Source organism: Globicephala melas, chromosome 19, assembly GCF_963455315.2.
Source record: "Globicephala melas chromosome 19, mGloMel1.2, whole genome shotgun sequence".
Classification (NCBI taxonomy): domain Eukaryota; kingdom Metazoa; phylum Chordata; class Mammalia; order Artiodactyla; family Delphinidae; genus Globicephala; species Globicephala melas.
In genome coordinates, this window is record NC_083332.1 from 11,943,927 (window position 1) to 11,960,470 (window position 16,544).

At 58.0% G+C, this 16,544-nt stretch overlaps 1 protein-coding gene across 1 annotated transcript; it reads right to left on the reverse strand.

Annotated features, from left to right (window-relative positions):
- Positions 1-2,957: 2,957 nt before the first annotated feature.
- Positions 2,958-15,259, reverse strand: CCDC97 (coiled-coil domain containing 97). Its single transcript, XM_030874171.2, has 5 exons — positions 15,085-15,259; positions 10,971-11,426; positions 7,698-7,976; positions 7,107-7,236; positions 2,958-5,175 (listed from the first exon to the last, which is right to left on the reverse strand). The coding sequence occupies exons 1-5, from the start codon at positions 15,134-15,136 to the stop codon at positions 5,055-5,057; spliced, it is 1,038 nt and encodes a 345-aa protein (XP_030730031.1). The 5' UTR covers positions 15,137-15,259; the 3' UTR covers positions 2,958-5,054.
- Between the last annotated feature and the right edge of the window lie 1,285 nt (positions 15,260-16,544).

The following is a 16,544-nucleotide window of genomic DNA, read 5'->3' on the forward strand; positions in this document are numbered from 1 at the left end:
CCGACAGTTATACAAACATCCTCCATGGGGTCACGGTCACAAACAGGCACCGTGTGCACGCACAGGGCCTGACACGTCACAGTCCCACCCAGACACATACCACACACGGAGATCTGACACGTCAGGATCTCGCAGACCGCCAGGCGGTCGTGCCCACTCGGCCTGACATCTGCCGGCCCCACACGCTCAGGCCTGGGGAGTCCCACACGGCCCTACGGACGGTAGCCGACCCGTCATACTTAGACTCACTGTCACACCCCGGGCCCCAGACGGAGAGTCCCGCACACCCAGACACACCCCCGGGGCCGTGGCCCTCACACGCCCAGCTCGCGCCTCGGCCCAGGACAAGTCCCGGCCGCACACCGGGCCGCGCGCTCCCGCGGTCGCCGAGCCCTGGCCACGCCCTCGGGCCGCACCCCGCCCACCCGCCCGGGCGCCGGGGACGGGGAAAGCCGCGGGCTCAGCACCTTCCCGGCCGCGGGGGCGGCTCCTGCCCCGCCCCTCCCGGCACCTGGCCCCGCGGGAAGGCCGGGCCCGGCCCCCAGCCAGACGCAGGGGCAGGCCCGGGGGTTCGGGGCGCCCCGCTCCCCTCCCCCGCCTCTGCAGGCAGGCCGGGCGGCGAGGGAAGTCGTTGGGGGGAGCCTGGGTTCCGGCTGGAGCCTCGGCTTCCCGTCCTGCCCCCAAGGGGCAGGAAGCAGGGCCGGGGAAGGCCAGCTCAGGCCTTCCTGCCCCCTCCCTCAGACAGGCCTGGGACCCGGGACGGGGTCAGCGTGAGAGGGAGAAAGGGAGGGGCGAGGTGGGGGGAGGGAGAGAAAGCCCCCTTCCCCCTAGATCTCTGGACATCCAGCGCGTTGGTGTCTTTCGTGTTTCTAATGTGAATTTGTGTGTGTCCCAGCAAGCTTTGTGGTGTGAATTTTGTGTGTCCAGCATAGGGGTCTCTAACACACGGCTGGGTGCCTGATGGCTGTGTTGGGTATGGACCAAGGGGGATTTTCAACTGGTGTCTCTCCAGCACGGGTTCAAGTGCGTGTGTGTGTGTGTGTTGCGTGTGTGTGTGTGTGACTGTGCTGCGTGTGTGTGTGTGTGTGAGACTGTGCTGCATTTGTTGTGCCTGCACCTGTGTTTTGTGTTTCTGCTGCACAAGCCAGTGTGCACTTTGGGTTCCGTGTCCGGACACTGTGTGACTCGGCTAGTCTGCGTGTATGAGTTGGTTGTATCCCTGGGGTGTGTTATGTGTCTGGATTTTTTCTCAGCACACTTGCTCTTCTTTTCTGGGTGTAAATTTGCACATTATTAGCATAAGTTTGATGAGAAGTGTGGGTGTTTTCCGTGTATGTTCATGGGTCTGTGAGAAGTGTTTCCAGGAGGTACTGTGTGTGCGCGTGTACATTGTGTTTCCTACTCAGGATGTTCTCACTGCCTGTGTGTGGCGGTTCCCAGTGTTTGTGTCTGCGGGTGAGCAGCTTCTGGGTTACGTTTTGTGATCAGCGTGTGCATCGTGGGTATTCCGAGCATGTTTGTGTGTCTACGGGGTGTGTCTCCCACATGCTTGCTGTCCTCCTCCCAGTGTGTCCATCTCCGGGACTGGTGTTCTCAGCCTCTAGGGGTGTCTGTGAGCAGGTGGTGTCTGCATTTTGTGTCCCCACATGTGGGCTGATGACTTCAGTGTGTAAGCAGTCGTGTGGGTCTCTATTTTGCTCTATCACTCTCGAGTTTTCAGTGGGGTGAGTGTGTTCGTGTTCACAAGCAGCTGCACGTGTGGGGCTGCATTTGTGCTGGTGTTTCCAGGGATGGGGGGCATCCTGTGTCCCTAGTGAAGCCGCTGGCATCCCGAGTGATGCGGCCTCCATGCTGAGTGCAGGCTGTGCCTGCGGCGCGTCCCCTTGCCGGCTGGTGCCACGTTGGCTCGGGGCTGGCCGTGGCGGGCAGGGCAGGGCAGGGGCTGTGGTGGGCACTGGACCCACGCCCGGACCTCAGTATAAATATCTTGGGCTGCCGGCGGCTGTGTTTACTTGGCCCCAGCCCGGGGGCGGCAGCAGCCGGGCAGGTCTTGGGGGCGGGGGTGACCAGGCCACAGCACAGTCACTTCCTTCTGGCCAGACAGGCCGCAGCCTCCCTGCCCCCTTTCTGGGTGGGGGCGAGGTGGTGACCCCTCATTCTGGGCTCCCAGGGGCCACCAGTGAAGCCCTGACCCCGACACCCCCGCTGGGCTTCCCAGGATCTGGGAGAGAGACCAGCAGATGGGACAAGGGCGGTGGGCCAGGAGACAGTGGAGAGAGGGGTAGGAAAAAATGAGGGTGAAGACGAGGCCGGGGGGGGGGGCTCTGCCAGAAAGGCATGGGGACGGGGACGCAGAGACAGAGAGGGAGGGAATGACAAGGAGGGAGAGGAGAGAAGAGGAGGCAGAGGCCCGGGCACAACGAGGGGGAAGAGAAGGGGCTGAGAGAGGGGAGACGAGAAGCGATGGGGAGACGATGACAGTCAGAGAGCTGCAGAGACAGACCGAAAGGGAAGACGGAGCTAGGGGAGAAGCAGAGGAAGGAGACAGCAGCAGCAGGGAGAAGGGACAGCGAGGCAGGCGGTTGGAGGGGATGAGGAGAGAGAGGCAGGATGCAAAGAGGTGTCAGACATGGGGGGGTGGGGTGGCAGCCAGCAGAGCCTGGCCAGGACAGACAGGAGACACGGGGTGGGGGCTGGATGCCCTCAGAGGGGCTCTCCCTTCCCTGACTCAGCTTCTCCGCCCACCCCAACCCCAGAACCAGGAGTGGAGAGCCAGGCGCCTCTCTGGGCACCTCCAGGTCTCAGCGGGTCTGAGGCTGTGATGGGGGAGTGCCTCTGGGCTCCACCTCGGTCTCTGAGACAGACGCTCCTTCTCTGCCATCTGACTAACCCTAATTCTGACTCAATTGCCGTCTCTCGTCACTTAAAAAATGTATGTAACAAATTTAGGCATGGCGCAGTGTATCACAACTTTAATGATCAAATGACAGACTGCTGAAAAATGTGCCCATCACCCAGGGCTGATGCCTGTATTATGAAAGACCGCTCACAACTTGAGGGCAGCAATACAAGCACCCGAGACAAACGTCGCTCCCAACTGTGAGTCTAGCTGGCTGGATCGCCTTGGGCCTCCTCTGGGACACACCCTATCAGTACTGACAGTTTATACTGCATGGGACCTCTGTGATGGTTCAGTGACTCAGGTACTAAACACTACATGATGCCATCCATCTGTGCATAGGAAGGACAGTGCCTAGCACGCCAGGTGGGCCCCAAAGGTGTTAGCTGCTGTTAGCTGCTGTTATCCTCAACAGCTAACTCTCCTTCAGTCGTTACCCCTGAAGAAGTCTGTGCGTCTGTCTACTCTGTGTGGCCTTGAGAGCGGACAGGCAGGCCAGGAGGTGGTCTCCAGGACTTACGATTCTACACCCGAGTTTCCATCTCTGATGGCCACGTGGCCTTGAGTACGTGACATCTCCTTTCTGGGCCTCCTGTGACCCACATGCAGAACGGAGCTGAGCCCCTCGTTCGCGGGGCTGTGTGGAGGATTCAGTGCGGCATTGGGCACCTTGCTGGGGCCTGGCACAGGACAGAACTGCTCAGTAACCGGAAGTTTCCTTATTTAATAGTCTGTCTGAACATCCCTTGGCCTCTGTCTAGCTCTCACTTTCTGTGTCTGGCTCTAATTCCAGTTGAGCCAGAGGGCAGAGGCGAGGCCTGGGGGTCAAAAGCTGTGGCCCCAGGAGTCCGTGGGGTCTCCCCGGCACTCTGGGCCCCATGCTGGAGAAGGCAGTTTTGAGGGTCCTTCAGGCCTGGCTCACAGGAGTGAGGGGTCCCCGGGCCCCACCTCTCCAACACATGGCCTGTGTCCTCCCCCGCTAGCAGCTGGCCCCTTCCCTGCGTATGTCTACTGGGGGAGCCTGAGCTGGGTATGGGGGCATGGGAAGGCGGGATGCCTGGGTTCCCACAGGCCAGTGGCTGAGTCACCAGGCGGCCATCTGGCTCCCATTAGCCCAGGGCGGCAGGGGGCTCAGTGGGGCCGGCTTGGGGCAGGGATGCTGGGGCCGGCTGTGTGTGTGTGTGTGTGTGTGTGTGTGATGACTCAGGACCCATGATAACAGCCTGTGCATATTTTGGAAGTGTAAACAGGAGAGGGAGAGGGAGGTGGAGGAAGTGAAGGAGGGAAAATTGTGGCTGGGCAGAGGGGGGCTGGTGGGGCTGGGAGGGGAAAGTCCCTCCTCTCCCTCTATACCCGACCTGGCAGGCCCACGATCCCACGCTGCCCCTGCACACCTCTCCCAAACCTGGGTCCTGAGGGAGAGGTGAGAGCCGGTGGCCACCCCCAAGGTCTCCCCACTGCCCACAGTGAGGCCCGATCACTCCGCAGTCAGGCTCTGTGGCCCACAGCAGCCAGGATGGGGGATGCTCAGGGCCTTGCGGGGGGTACTGAAACCCAGAGATAAAGGCTGAGAGACAGAGAGGGACAGAGCCAGCACAGAGGCTGCGAAAGATGGAGGGAGGCCGAAGGAGATGGAACGCAACAGAGGCAAGGAGGTGCGTGTGAGACGGAGCCTCAAGCACAGAGGGGCAGGAGGGCAGAGGCGGGGCTGGGGAGGGAGAGGCGGAGCTCCGCTCCGGGGTCAACCTGGCCAGCTCCAGCGACAAAGGGCCCCACCGGCCTAGGTCAAGGGGAGGATGTTCATCCTGGGCCCTGCTGTGGGGACAGAGGCCGAGGCACAGAGAGAGGGGGAGAAAGAGAAAGACAGAAAGGAAAAAGAGGGAGGTGGAGAAAGAGCGAGAGACACAGAAAGCGGGAGACAGAAAGGTGGTGAGAAAAAGACTGAGAGGAGAGAGGAGGGAGAGAGGCACCAGGGTTCAGGGGGAGAAGGAAATGGAGAGCAAGGGGGAGGGGGCCGTGGAGACGGGACCAGACCTAGCGAGGCTTGGTGGTATAGGGCAGCCACCCTGCTGTCGCCTAGAGAAAGTCACTGAGCCGGCCTGGCCTGTAACCAGCAGCCTCGCTGGGGCGGGGGACGGGGTGGGCGCCGTAGCCATCAGTCCCCGTCCAGCTCTGGGCTGGGTGCGTCCTCGGGCTCCTCCTCGTCGAAGTACCGCTCCTCTTCATCCCGGGCCACGATGTCCAGGTTGTCGAAGTCAGGGTTGTCGTCCACGGTGCTGCAGGGGGAGGGAGCTGTCAGGGGCTGGCTCTGCCTGCACCCCAGCCTCCCCGCTTCTGTGGAGAGGAGCTGGGGCCCGGGGCCCCCTGAAGTGAAAGGCCATACGCTGGCAGCTGTAAGTCAGAGCGAACTTACAGCTGGGTTATGTTGCCTCTCTCAGGGCTTCAAACAAAAGGCAACATTTTCCAAAGCAGAGATTTTACATGAAAACTTCTGGTTTCTCTTAAAAAGCCAGAAGATGTGGTGACACATGGGCCCACATCTGGGCCCTGAGGCAGTGGTTCTCAACCAGGAAGATTCTGCCTCCCCCCCCAAGGAACATTTGTGATAACTGGAGACATTTTGGTGGTTACAAGTTGGGGGGCTGCTACTGGCATCCAGTGGTGGATGTCAGGGATGCTGCTCGACACCTGCCACACACAGGACAAAGGGTTATCCAGCCCCAAAGGTCCACAGTGCTGAAGTTGAGAAACCTTGCCCTCAGGCAACAAGTGATCCGAAGTTGTGAGAAGGACCCCCGGTTGTGCTCCAAACCCTACCAGGCTCCCTCACACTGTCTTTGGTGCAGGAAGCCCTGTCCAATCCAGCCCCGCCACCTCCTGATGAGACCGCCTCCCTCTCAGCCCTCGCACACCGTGCTGGTCCTCTGTGCCCCTCAAGGCTCTTGCACCTGCTGCCCCCCCTGCCAGGAACGCTCTTCCCCAGGGGATTGATGTCGCCTGCCTCTCACTTCCTGCAGGTCTTTGCTCCAATGTCACCTGCTCATTCCCCGGCCACCTCATCACCCTGCTCCCACCCCCGATGCCGGGACCCTGCTCTGTCTTTCTTCCCAGCCCCATCGCCACTAGATGTTTCGCACCTCCAGCACCTCCCTTCCGCTCCTTGCTGCCTTCCTCGCCAGAGTGGGACTCCTTCAGGGCAGGGAACCCTTCCATCGGTTTTGTTCCCTGCTTCATCCCCAGTCTGGACCCAGCAGCGCTGAGCACCTGGTGGCTGAAGGCAGCTCAGCAGCTGCCCCTCGGAGAGGGGACAGGCTTCGGTCCCCACCACGCCCCATTCCTCACACCAGGGCCGACTTCCTCGTGGGCACCTGGCTTTATGACAGCAGTGGTGCCCTTACGAGGGCTCCCCACAGCCCAGGGACTCTACTCACTGCCTTGTGTGGAACACTGAGATCAGTCAATGGAAAAGTGCATCAGCCAGACTCGCCTCTGGAGCTGGGGATCCCGGACTGGACCAGCGAGGCTCTGGTACCAGGCGCTGCTGTAGCTGTGGCAGTCGCGCCACCCCCCGCGCCCCCGCCGCCATTCTACTGACGAGGCCCCGGGGCTCTGCTTGTTCATATGTCATGGGGGCTGGGTTTGAAACCAGGGCCCTCTGCTGCCACACGTGACGTTCCAGACCACAAGGCGAGGCTGCCTCCGCTGACAAAACCATTTATCTTTTACTCTGATACTTCACTCGCCTGTGTCCTTTTCCCTGATGGCAAAATCCTTCCAAAGCAGGTGGCCCAGGTATCTTATCCCTGGGGTTCTACTGGAGGAATGAGCAACCAGCGCTGCAGGGGCACCCACCACAGGCCCCTCCACGCCAGGCGTTACCCTGCCAGGGGTTACTTCCTGCAGCATGAGGAAGTCCGGGGTCCTGGGGACACTTAGGAAGCTTGGAGTACTGGCATCCTACCAGGCCACCACCACCACCTACCCAAATGGGAATGTTCCAGTGTTTTATCAATACGGAGCTGAATGTCAGCCCTGCTCACTCCCCTCCTTCAGGTGAGGGGACAGGCTCGGACAGGGACAAAGCTACTCCAAGGTCACCCACTGATCTCTGATCTGAACCCCTTAGGCTGTGTGACCCCAGAGCCCATGTCCTGTGGGGTGCCGGGCTGGGGGGCTGGTGGGGGGTGCGGGGAGGGCATGGGAGCACCTGTAGTCAAAGTCCCCATCCTTGCCGTCCAGGAAGTGCTGGTGCATCCGGCTGGTGAACTCTTCCCGCAGGATCAGCCTCTCTTCCGAGTCGGGGACCCAGGCCTCCAAGTCTTTGTCAGGCCTCTGGTCTGTAGGGGAGACACCCAGGGTGGGGTGTGTGAGGACTGTGCTGAACACACCTCCACAGAGAGCTGCATCCTTCGTGCTGGGTGGCACTGGGAACACAGCAGTGACCAAGACGGCCCCGTCCCTACCTTCCCGGGGCACACACTGAACACGTGACAACACAGTGCTCTGGAGGCCACAGAGCAGGGTTAGGACCTGACGCCTGAAGGGTGGCAAAGGGAAGGCACTCCTGGCAGAGGGAACGGCATGAGCAAAGGCCTGGAGGTGAGGGACTGCTTGGTATCTTCGAGGACCAGGGACAGGGATGCTGGAGAGGACGGGAAGGGCCAGGGCACTCAGGCCAGGTAGGGCAGGGCCGTGATCTGCTCCCACAAGCGGGCCCGGCCTAGTGCTGTGGAGCTGAGACACACCAGCCTGGGGCCGGGCTGTGCGACACTGGGGCCTCCCCACCGCCGGGCCTCACCTTCCTCGTCGCTGTCCTCCTCCTCCTCCTCCTCCTCCAAGCAGGCCTCCTCCTCCTCCTGCTGCTGGAGCAGCCGCTGCTGCAGCTCCCGCTCCTGGTAGGACTGGAGCAGCAGGTCAGACAGCGGGCAGGCGGGAGTGCCAGGGGGGCCGGGCTTGGGTGGCCGCTGGGCCGGGGTGCGGGCGCTGAGCTCCTCTAGGGTCAGGTACTGCCCGATGTACTGCTCATACAGCAGCGGGGCCCGAAACCGCATCTGCTCGTCGCTGAAGTACTCGCCCTCTGCACAGAGGAGACAGGGTGGGCGTGGAGGCAAGGGCCTGCGGGCCAGGCGAGGGGCTGGGCGGAGGGTGAGTGGGCCTGCGCAGACCTGTGTCCACCCAGGCATGGGACTGCGCTGACAGGAAGCCGTAGACACACAAGTGTGAGTGTGATTGTCCACATTCAGCAATGTATACAAACACACACAGATGCCTGAGGTCGTGACCACAAGAACTCATGCACGTGTGCGCGACCAGGCCTGTATCTACGTGTGGACTCATGTGTCCAAACATGTAGGGTACACAGTCAGGTTGCTGGACATCCTGGCCTGAGGCACTGCTGGCCTAGGGCCCGTGTACGACTGTGCCTGGGCAGGATTTGTGTGTGTGTGTGTGTGTGTGTGTGTGTGTGTGTGTGTGTGCGCTGCTGGCCTAGGGCCCGTGTACGACTGTGCCTGGGCAGGATTTGTATGTGTGAGTGTGTGTGTGTGTGTGTGTGTGTGTGTGTGCTGCTGGCCTAGGGCCCGTGTACGACTGTGCCTGGGCAGGATTTGTGTGTGTGTGTGTGTGTGTGTGTGTGCGTGTGTGCTGCTGGCCTAGGGCCCGTGTACGACTGTGCCTGGGCAGGATTCGTGTGTGTGTGTGTGTGTGTGTGTGTGTGTGTGTGCGCTGCTGGCCTAGGGCCCGTGTACGACTGTGCCTGGGCAGGATTCGTGTGTGTGTGTGTGTGTGTGTACTGCTGGCCTAGGGCCCGTGTACGACTGTGCCTGGGCAGGGTGTGTGTGTGTGTGTGTGTGTGTGTGCTGCTGGCCTAGGGCCCGTGTACGACTGTGCCTGGGCAGGGTGTGTGTGTGTGTGTGTGTGTGTGTGTGTGTGTGTGTGTGTGTGCTGCTGGCCTAGGGCCCGTGTACGACTGTGCCTGGGCAGGATTTGTGTGTGTGTGTGTGTGTGTGTGTGTGTGTGTGTGTGTGTGTGTGTGCTGCTGGCCTAGGGCCCGTGTACGACTGTGCCTGGGCAGGATTTGTGTGTGTGTGTGTGTGTGTGTGTGTGTGTGTGTGTGTGTGCGCTGCTGGCCTAGGGCCCGTGTACGACTGTGCCTGGGCAGGATTTGTGTGTGTGTGTGTGTGTGTGTGTGTGCGCTGCTGGCCTAGGGCCCGTGTACGACTGTGCCTGGGCAGGATTCGTGTGTGTGTGTGTGTGTGTGTGTGTGTGTGCTGCTGGCCTAGGGCCCGTGTACGACTGTGCCTGGGCAGGATTCGTGTGTGTGTGTGTGTGTGTGTGTGTGTGTGCTGCTGGCCTAGGGCCCGTGTACGACTGTGCCTGGGCAGGATTCGTGTGTGTGTGTGTGTGTGTGTGTGTACTGCTGGCCTAGGGCCCGTGTACGACTGTGCCTGGGCAGGATTCGTGTGTGTGTGTGTGTGTGTGTGCACTGCTGTGGGTCCCTGCATCTGGGAGCTGGTGTGCAGGACGTTGCGGGCAGGTATACTGTGCATGGAAGCCAGTATGTAGACTGTGTGTGCCTGTCTGCTGAGCCCCGTTCTGGCTGTTGGTGCACACACCTGGACACGCCTGCACTGCTGGGCACATAAATGTACATCTTCATGGAGCAGACGTGTGTGTGCACAGCGTCAGGTCTAGCAGGGCATCTGCCCAGGTGTGGGTGTCCCTGTTGGTCTTCCAGACCCCAGATCTCACCTCTCCCCAGAGCGTTCCTCTCTGCAACCACCCCTTCTGAGGGCCTGGCTTCCCCACTCCCCAAACCCAGGGCCTTCATACGTCTCCTGATGTCTCTCAGCATAGGCAGCTCTGTCCCTCAGATAACAGCTAAGCCTGCCCAGCCCCTCCCGCCGCTGGTCCTAGCCCCGCCCTCAGAGCCCAGGAATCCTGGGACCATCCCTGTCCTGCCCTCCATCTTGCCTTCTCTCTCTTACCCGCCTCTCTCTGTTCCCCATGTTTCCCACCACATTCTGTTTCTCTCCCTCCTTCTCCCTATCTTTCACTGTCACTCTCTCTCTCTGGGTCTCAGTTTCTCCCTCCCCTCCTCTGCCCCTCTGTCTCCACCCATCTCTGTCTCTCTGGCTTTCTCAGTTTCTGTCACCTAACCCCACTTCTTTCATTCACTCATCCTCCCTCCTCTCTTCATCCCTGCTCCTCATCGGTCACTGTGCTCCACTCTCTCTGGATCCCTTTCTCTACAGCCTGTGCCTTCTCCCTAACTAGAATCTTAACTCACTCTCTCCTTCATTTGCTCTCATCTTTTTTTTTTTTTTGCGGTAGGCGGGCCTCTCACTGTTGTGGCCTCTCCCGTTGCAGAGCACAGGCTCCAGACGCACAGGCTCAGCGGCCATGGCTCACGGGCCCAGCCGCTCCGCGGCATGTGGGATCTTCCCGGACCGGGGCACGAACCCGTGTCCCCTGCATCGGCAGGCGGACTCTCAACCACTGCACCACCAGGGAAGCCCCTGCTCTCATCTTTTAACTTTAGTTCTGGTGTCTTTGGTCACAAAGCTGCTTGTAACTACATCATGGTCAAAAAGGTACCAATCTTACAAAAATAATAAATAAGTAAACGAATAAAAAAGAGAAATGTACCAATGTTTTCCTTCATGCTTTTCACATGTGTTTTTTTTTCAAGAGGCCTTTGCCTCTCCTGAGTCAGGAACATATTCCCCTAGGTTTCTGTCAATGCCTCTGTGTACAGTGTGAGGTAGGGATCTGGTTTCCCTGAGGGGTAACCAGTTACTGTGTGTCCTCAGCCTGCTGGTCTGAAACGGCACTTCTGTTATCTACTAAATTCTGACCCTTCTCACTGCCTGTCCCATTCTCTTCCCTTGGGGCCCTGTTTGTCTCTCCCTATCTCACCCTGTCACCTCACATTTCTGTCTCCGTCTCTCCCCGGGTCCCTGTCTTAAAACTTATCTCCCAGGATCTCTGTCTGCGTTTCTGTTCCTGCATCCTTGTTTCTTACTTCCTCTGCTTCAGTCTCCCCTCCCACCCAACCTGTCCGCCCCCACACCTTGGATGAGCTCACGCAGGGCAGCGTAGCGGCGGTTACGCAGGCGGGTGCGCAAGGTGCGGGGTCGGGTGCTGCCTTGCCGGGCCACTTCGGCACAGTAGAAGTCCGCACGGTGGTCACCACGCAAGTGGCCAAAGCAGGCCAGGTGCTCCTCCCGGAGGCCCGTGCGGAAGCGCTCCAGGAACACCAGTGGCTTCTCATGGTACAGCTGGCCCAAGATGGCCACCTTCTCCTGCTCGGTCAGGTCGGGCTCGCCCTGCTGCTGGCTGCACACGGGCAGGCGGCTGGCCGCCACGGCGTGCAGCATAGCACTCACTGCCGCGTCCTCGACCTCTGAGAGGTCAGTGTCTAGGGCCCTTTGCGCTCCTTCTGCTGCTTCTGCCTTGTCCTGGGGTCTGGATGGGACCGGCGTCCAGCTCAGCTCCCCCCAGTGCCCAGGACTGGGCTCTGTGCAGCCTGTGGGGAGAGGGAAGATCAGTCAGTCCGGGGATGGGAAAGCGGATGGGGCAGTGGGTGAAAGGGACTGGGTGCTCACTCACTCACTCATTTCACATTTATTGAGCACCTCCTATATTCTGGGCACCCTTCTAGGCCCTAGAGATACCACAGTAAGCAAGAGATTGACAGTTTAGTGGGGAACGCAGGCATGTGAAAACATAGTTACTGAAAACATATAGTGCGTTAGGTGGTTCCAAGAGCTGTGTAGGAAAATAAAAAGGGAAGGAGGAGGGAATGGGGGTGAGGCTGCAATTTTGAATGGACAGTCAGAGAAGGCTTTGCCAAAAAGGTGACATTTCAGTAGAGACCTGAGGTGGTGAGGGACTGAGCCACGAGATTTCTGTGGGAACTGGCAGAGGGAACAGCCAGTGCAAAGGCCCTGAGACAGTGTGCTTGGTGTATTTACTTGGTCCTTGACCACTTCATTCATTGATTCACTCAATTTTGCCTTTTCCCTTGCTCACGAAATCATCAATACATTCACTAACGCGTTCACTCACCCACTCATTCATTCTCTCCTACTCATTTGCATATCCATCCAACCACTCTTCAGCAACTCTACATCTATGCCGGGCCCTGAGCTGGGCAATGCTGAGGATCCCCGGAGGGATCCAGTTCAGCTCCCAGGGAGCACCCTGTCTGATGGGGGAAGACAGGCAAGGTCAAAGACAGCACAGGCACTGGGAACAGAAAAGCTGAGCGCTGGGCAAACCCTGGTGCAAGCTGCTTCTCAAAAGTAGTGGCAACTGGAGCAAGGCTACAGCAAGCAGGAAATAAGTGAAGACAGGAGGTACAGACAACTCCTTCAGCTTGGCTGGGGTGGGGAAGAGAAAGAGGGTGGTGGTTATAGGCATAACGGGTTTCAGGGAGGGTTTTTTTTTTTTTTCGGTACGCGGGCCTCTCTCTGTTGTGGCCTCTCCCGTTGCGGAGCACAGGCTCCGGACGCGCAGGCTCAGCGGCCATGGCTCACGGGCCCAGCCGCTCTGCGGCATGTGGGATCCTCCCGGACCAGGGCACGAACCCGCATGCCCTGCATCGGCAGGCGGACTCCCAACCACTGCGCCACCAGGGAAGCCCCTCAGGGAGGGTTTTAATGACTGAGGCAAGAGAAGACTGGGCTGGACCAGGTAAAGGGGCTGTGGAGGAGGGGACAGGAGGGGGTCGTGGTTAAAAAGACGCTTGGGAGGCCGAGGAGGACAAGTCATTGGAATGAAGGGCTGGGAGGTGAGGGAGGTATCCAGTTAAGGTACAGGGCTCTGGCCAGGGGACTGGTCAAACTGTCCCTGACACAGAGACATGGATGAGGAGCAAGCCTGGGGGAAGATGCTGAGGCCGGTTTGGGACATGGACGGTATGACAGGCCCAGGAGACATCCAAGGGGAGGCATTTACAAGACTGCTGGTACATGGGAGACTTCTCAGGGGAGAAGTGCGCTGGGGACTGAGTTATGGGAGTCGTCAGAGCAAAGAACAGAAGTAAAGCTGAAGGAAATAAGAAGTCGCGGGGAGGGTGGGGCGAGTGTGTAAAGTATGGAAAGAGAAGAGGGGCCAAGAAACAGTCCTGACTGGATGGGGAGAAGACATGTCTGTGAAGGAGGCTGTGAGAGGCTAAAAAATGGCCCCCAAAAGATAGTCACGCCTTAATTCCTGGAACCCGTGAATGTTACCTTACATGGCCAAAAAAAAAAAAAAAAAGGGGGTCTTGGCATATATGATTAAATTATGGATCTTGAGATAGGGGGATTATCTTGGATTATCCAGTTGGGCCCTGAACGCCATTACAAGTGTCCTATGAGAGGGAGATTTGACACACACAGAGGAGAACACAAGGTGAAGACAGACAGAAGCAGAGATTGGAGTGATGTGGCCACAAACCAAGGAATGCCAGGAGCCACCAGAAGCTGGAAAAGGTGAGGAATGGGTTCTCCCTTAGAGCCTCTGAGGGAGCTCTCCATGGCCCTGCTGACACCTTGATTTCAACCCAGTGATACTGACCTCAGACTTCTGGCTTCCAGAACTGTGAGAGAATAAATTTCTGTTGTTTTAAGCCACCCAGTTTGTGGTCGTTTGTTACAACAGCCCCAGGAAACTAATACTGGCTGAGCAGGAGCCCGAGAGATAGGAAGGATATCAGAAGGAGTGGTGTCACAGAAACCAAGGGAATATTTTCAAGAAGGATGGAGGGGTCAATGGCATTGAATTCTCCAAGTAGTCTAATAAGGAAAAAACTGAACAGGGTGACTCAGTTTAACTACACAGGGAGGTCACTGCGGACCCCGATGGGTGCAGTTTCTGAAGGTAAAAGCCAGACTGCAGTGGGTGGGTAGTGAGGAAATGGAGGCAAGTGTGCATGACTCTTTGGAGAAGATAAATGGTATCTGGAAGGCAGCATGGAATCAAGGGATAGATTTCCTTTTTAGGTTAAAGCTTTTTTCTTATTATGGAAACTTTCAAACATGCACATAAGTAGAAAGTACAATGACCCCCCCACACACACCATATATCCATCATCCAGCTTCAAAAATGACCAATTCTTGTCCAGTGATGTTTCAACCAACCTCTCAACCGCACCTCACCCCACACGGGATTACTCTGAAGCACTAGAATTTTTTTTTTTTTCTGTGGTAGGTACGCGGGCCTCTCTCTGTTGTGGCCTCTCCCGTTGCGGAGCACAGGCTGCGGACGCGCAGGCTCAGCGGCCATGGCTCACGGGCCCAGCCGCTCCGCGGCATGTGGGATCTTCCCGGATCGGGGCACGAACCCGTGTCCCCTGCATCGGCAGGCGGACTCTCAACCACTGCGCCACCAGGGAAGCCCCCAGGATAGAATTTTAAGATGAGCAAAACAAAAGCATTTTAGGTACTGATGGGGAGGCACCAGGAGAAATAAAGAGACTGGCAAAAGAGATGGGGGAGCACAGAAATGGATTAACGACCCTGAGGAAGCAGATGGGACTGTGGACTTTCGGAGAACGGGAATTAGAATGAAATGGGGGGAACCGTTAGTATGGTCTAAGTAGAGTTTGCATGGGACAGGAGGAAGCAAGGGAAGGAGGGAACTTAAGAAGCACGGTTGGCTGGGACAATGGGAGAGCCCAGGACAGAGACGTTTATGCTAGCCTGAGAGCTTGGTAAGGAACTAGATTAGCCTAGGACACGGAAAGAGCCGGCTGGAACTTGGAAGAGGTTAATTTCGGGGGAGGGGATGGGGTAAAGGAGGTCAGCCTGCAACGAAAGGGGTTAATCTGACAAAGTGGTGAAGGGAACAGTTAGGGCCGAGGGCAGATGTCCCCCTTTTTTTGGTTTTTTTTTGTTTTTTTTTGCGGTACGCGGGCCTCTCACTGTTGTGGCCTCTCCCGTTGCGGAGCACAGGCTCCGGACGCGCAGGCTCAGCGGCCATGGCTCACGGGCCCAGCCACTCCACGGCATGTGGGATCTTCCCGGACCGGGGCACGAGCCCGTGTCCTCTGCATCGGAAGGCGGACTCTCAACCACTGCGCCACCAGGGAAGCCCAAGTGTCCCCTTTTAAAGAGTCCTCCTTCGCCTTCACGGGGAATCATTTCCCAGTGACACCGCAACTCCACCCTCCCGCCGCCTCCGCGTGGCCAGGACCTCACCTTCACCGGGTTCCGTCGCCGCCGTCGCAGTCGCAGTCGCTACGGCCTCCATCCCGATTCTCTACGACTTGTTACCTGCTGTGGCAGGCTCCGCACACCATACCCACCCCAGGTCCTCAGCGGCCACTTCCGGCCGAGCACACTCCCGGGGCCGGGTGCCCCGCAACACCAGGAACCAAAGTTCCGGGACGAAGTTGGATTTTCCTATGCGCATGCGTGCTTCCGCCCGGCCCCGCCCACCCCAGGCAGGAAAAGGGCACCAGGGTCAGATAGATTCTTCCGGCACGCCGCACCCCCGCAATTTGAACCGCTGCGAAACTGGACTATCAAGAGGGAAGGCCTTGTTCACCCTGTGACTGCTGTGACTCCAGAGCCCAGCATGCTTAATTTGGGGATGAATGTTTTGAATGACCACCGTCCAGGGCCTCTGAGGGCTTGGGCTCTGGTTTAGACCCCAGGCTATCATATTTCCTCACCACCTCAAGAATATTTACTAAGCCTTGTCGCTTGCTTCTGTCATCACACCCAGTCCCTGCTTAGTATGAGATAGGTGGTGAGATCAGACTCAACTTCCCACTTTGTGCTCCCAGGACCTGAAGAATCTTCAGGTGTGGAGAGACCTTGGTCCTGATTTGCCCTACGTGACGGGTAGGGACTCACATTCAAGTGTTACCAGTGCCCTGAGTGGGCCGGGCTGATGGACCCAGAGGTCCAGCTAAGGGAGGTGCCCACCCCAGCCTGGAGGGCCATGGGAAGGTTCTTTTCTGAGAGTAAAGGACACCCAAAATGAGACCGGAAAAATAATCAGGAATCAGGATAAGAGGGAGGTAGAGAAGGGTCTCATGTAGGAGGATGGGCAAGGCAAACCCCTGGAGAGGAAGGCAGGCATCAGTAGTTCTGGTTGCTTCTGTATGGCCAGGTAATAGGAAAGGAGTTCTAACTTGAAGGTCATGATCGGGCTGCAAGGATTGGAAAACCTCACAAATCTTTATACAAAATTCAACCAACCTCTCAACCGTACACATGTATTTCCAAGGCAGAAGTTCATGGCATTTAGATTCTAAAAGGGATTTGTGATTCCCCTAGAACAAACTAGTGATCTTAAGTTTGAAAGGGGAGTGGTAAAAGGTAATGCCAGTGAGGTCACCAGGGGCCAGGCATGTGGAGCCTGTAAGCCATATTAAGTAGCTTGAGCTCCTTTATCCTGTGGGGAGTGAGCAGGGGGGTATCAGGGTAAGGGACTGGAGGTCAGAGAGATCTGTGAGGAGGCTGATGCAGTAACCCAGATATTAAGGCCAAAGGCAGAGGAATAACTTCCCGTTTGCATTCCCAGGATAAGGGATCTGGAAGAAAGTGGCTCATTTGTCACTTGGGATAGATGGAGACTGACTACACTTAAGACATATTGCCAGGAGAGGCCAGCAGAGGGCACTATTGCCCAACACATGGACCTGCAGGGA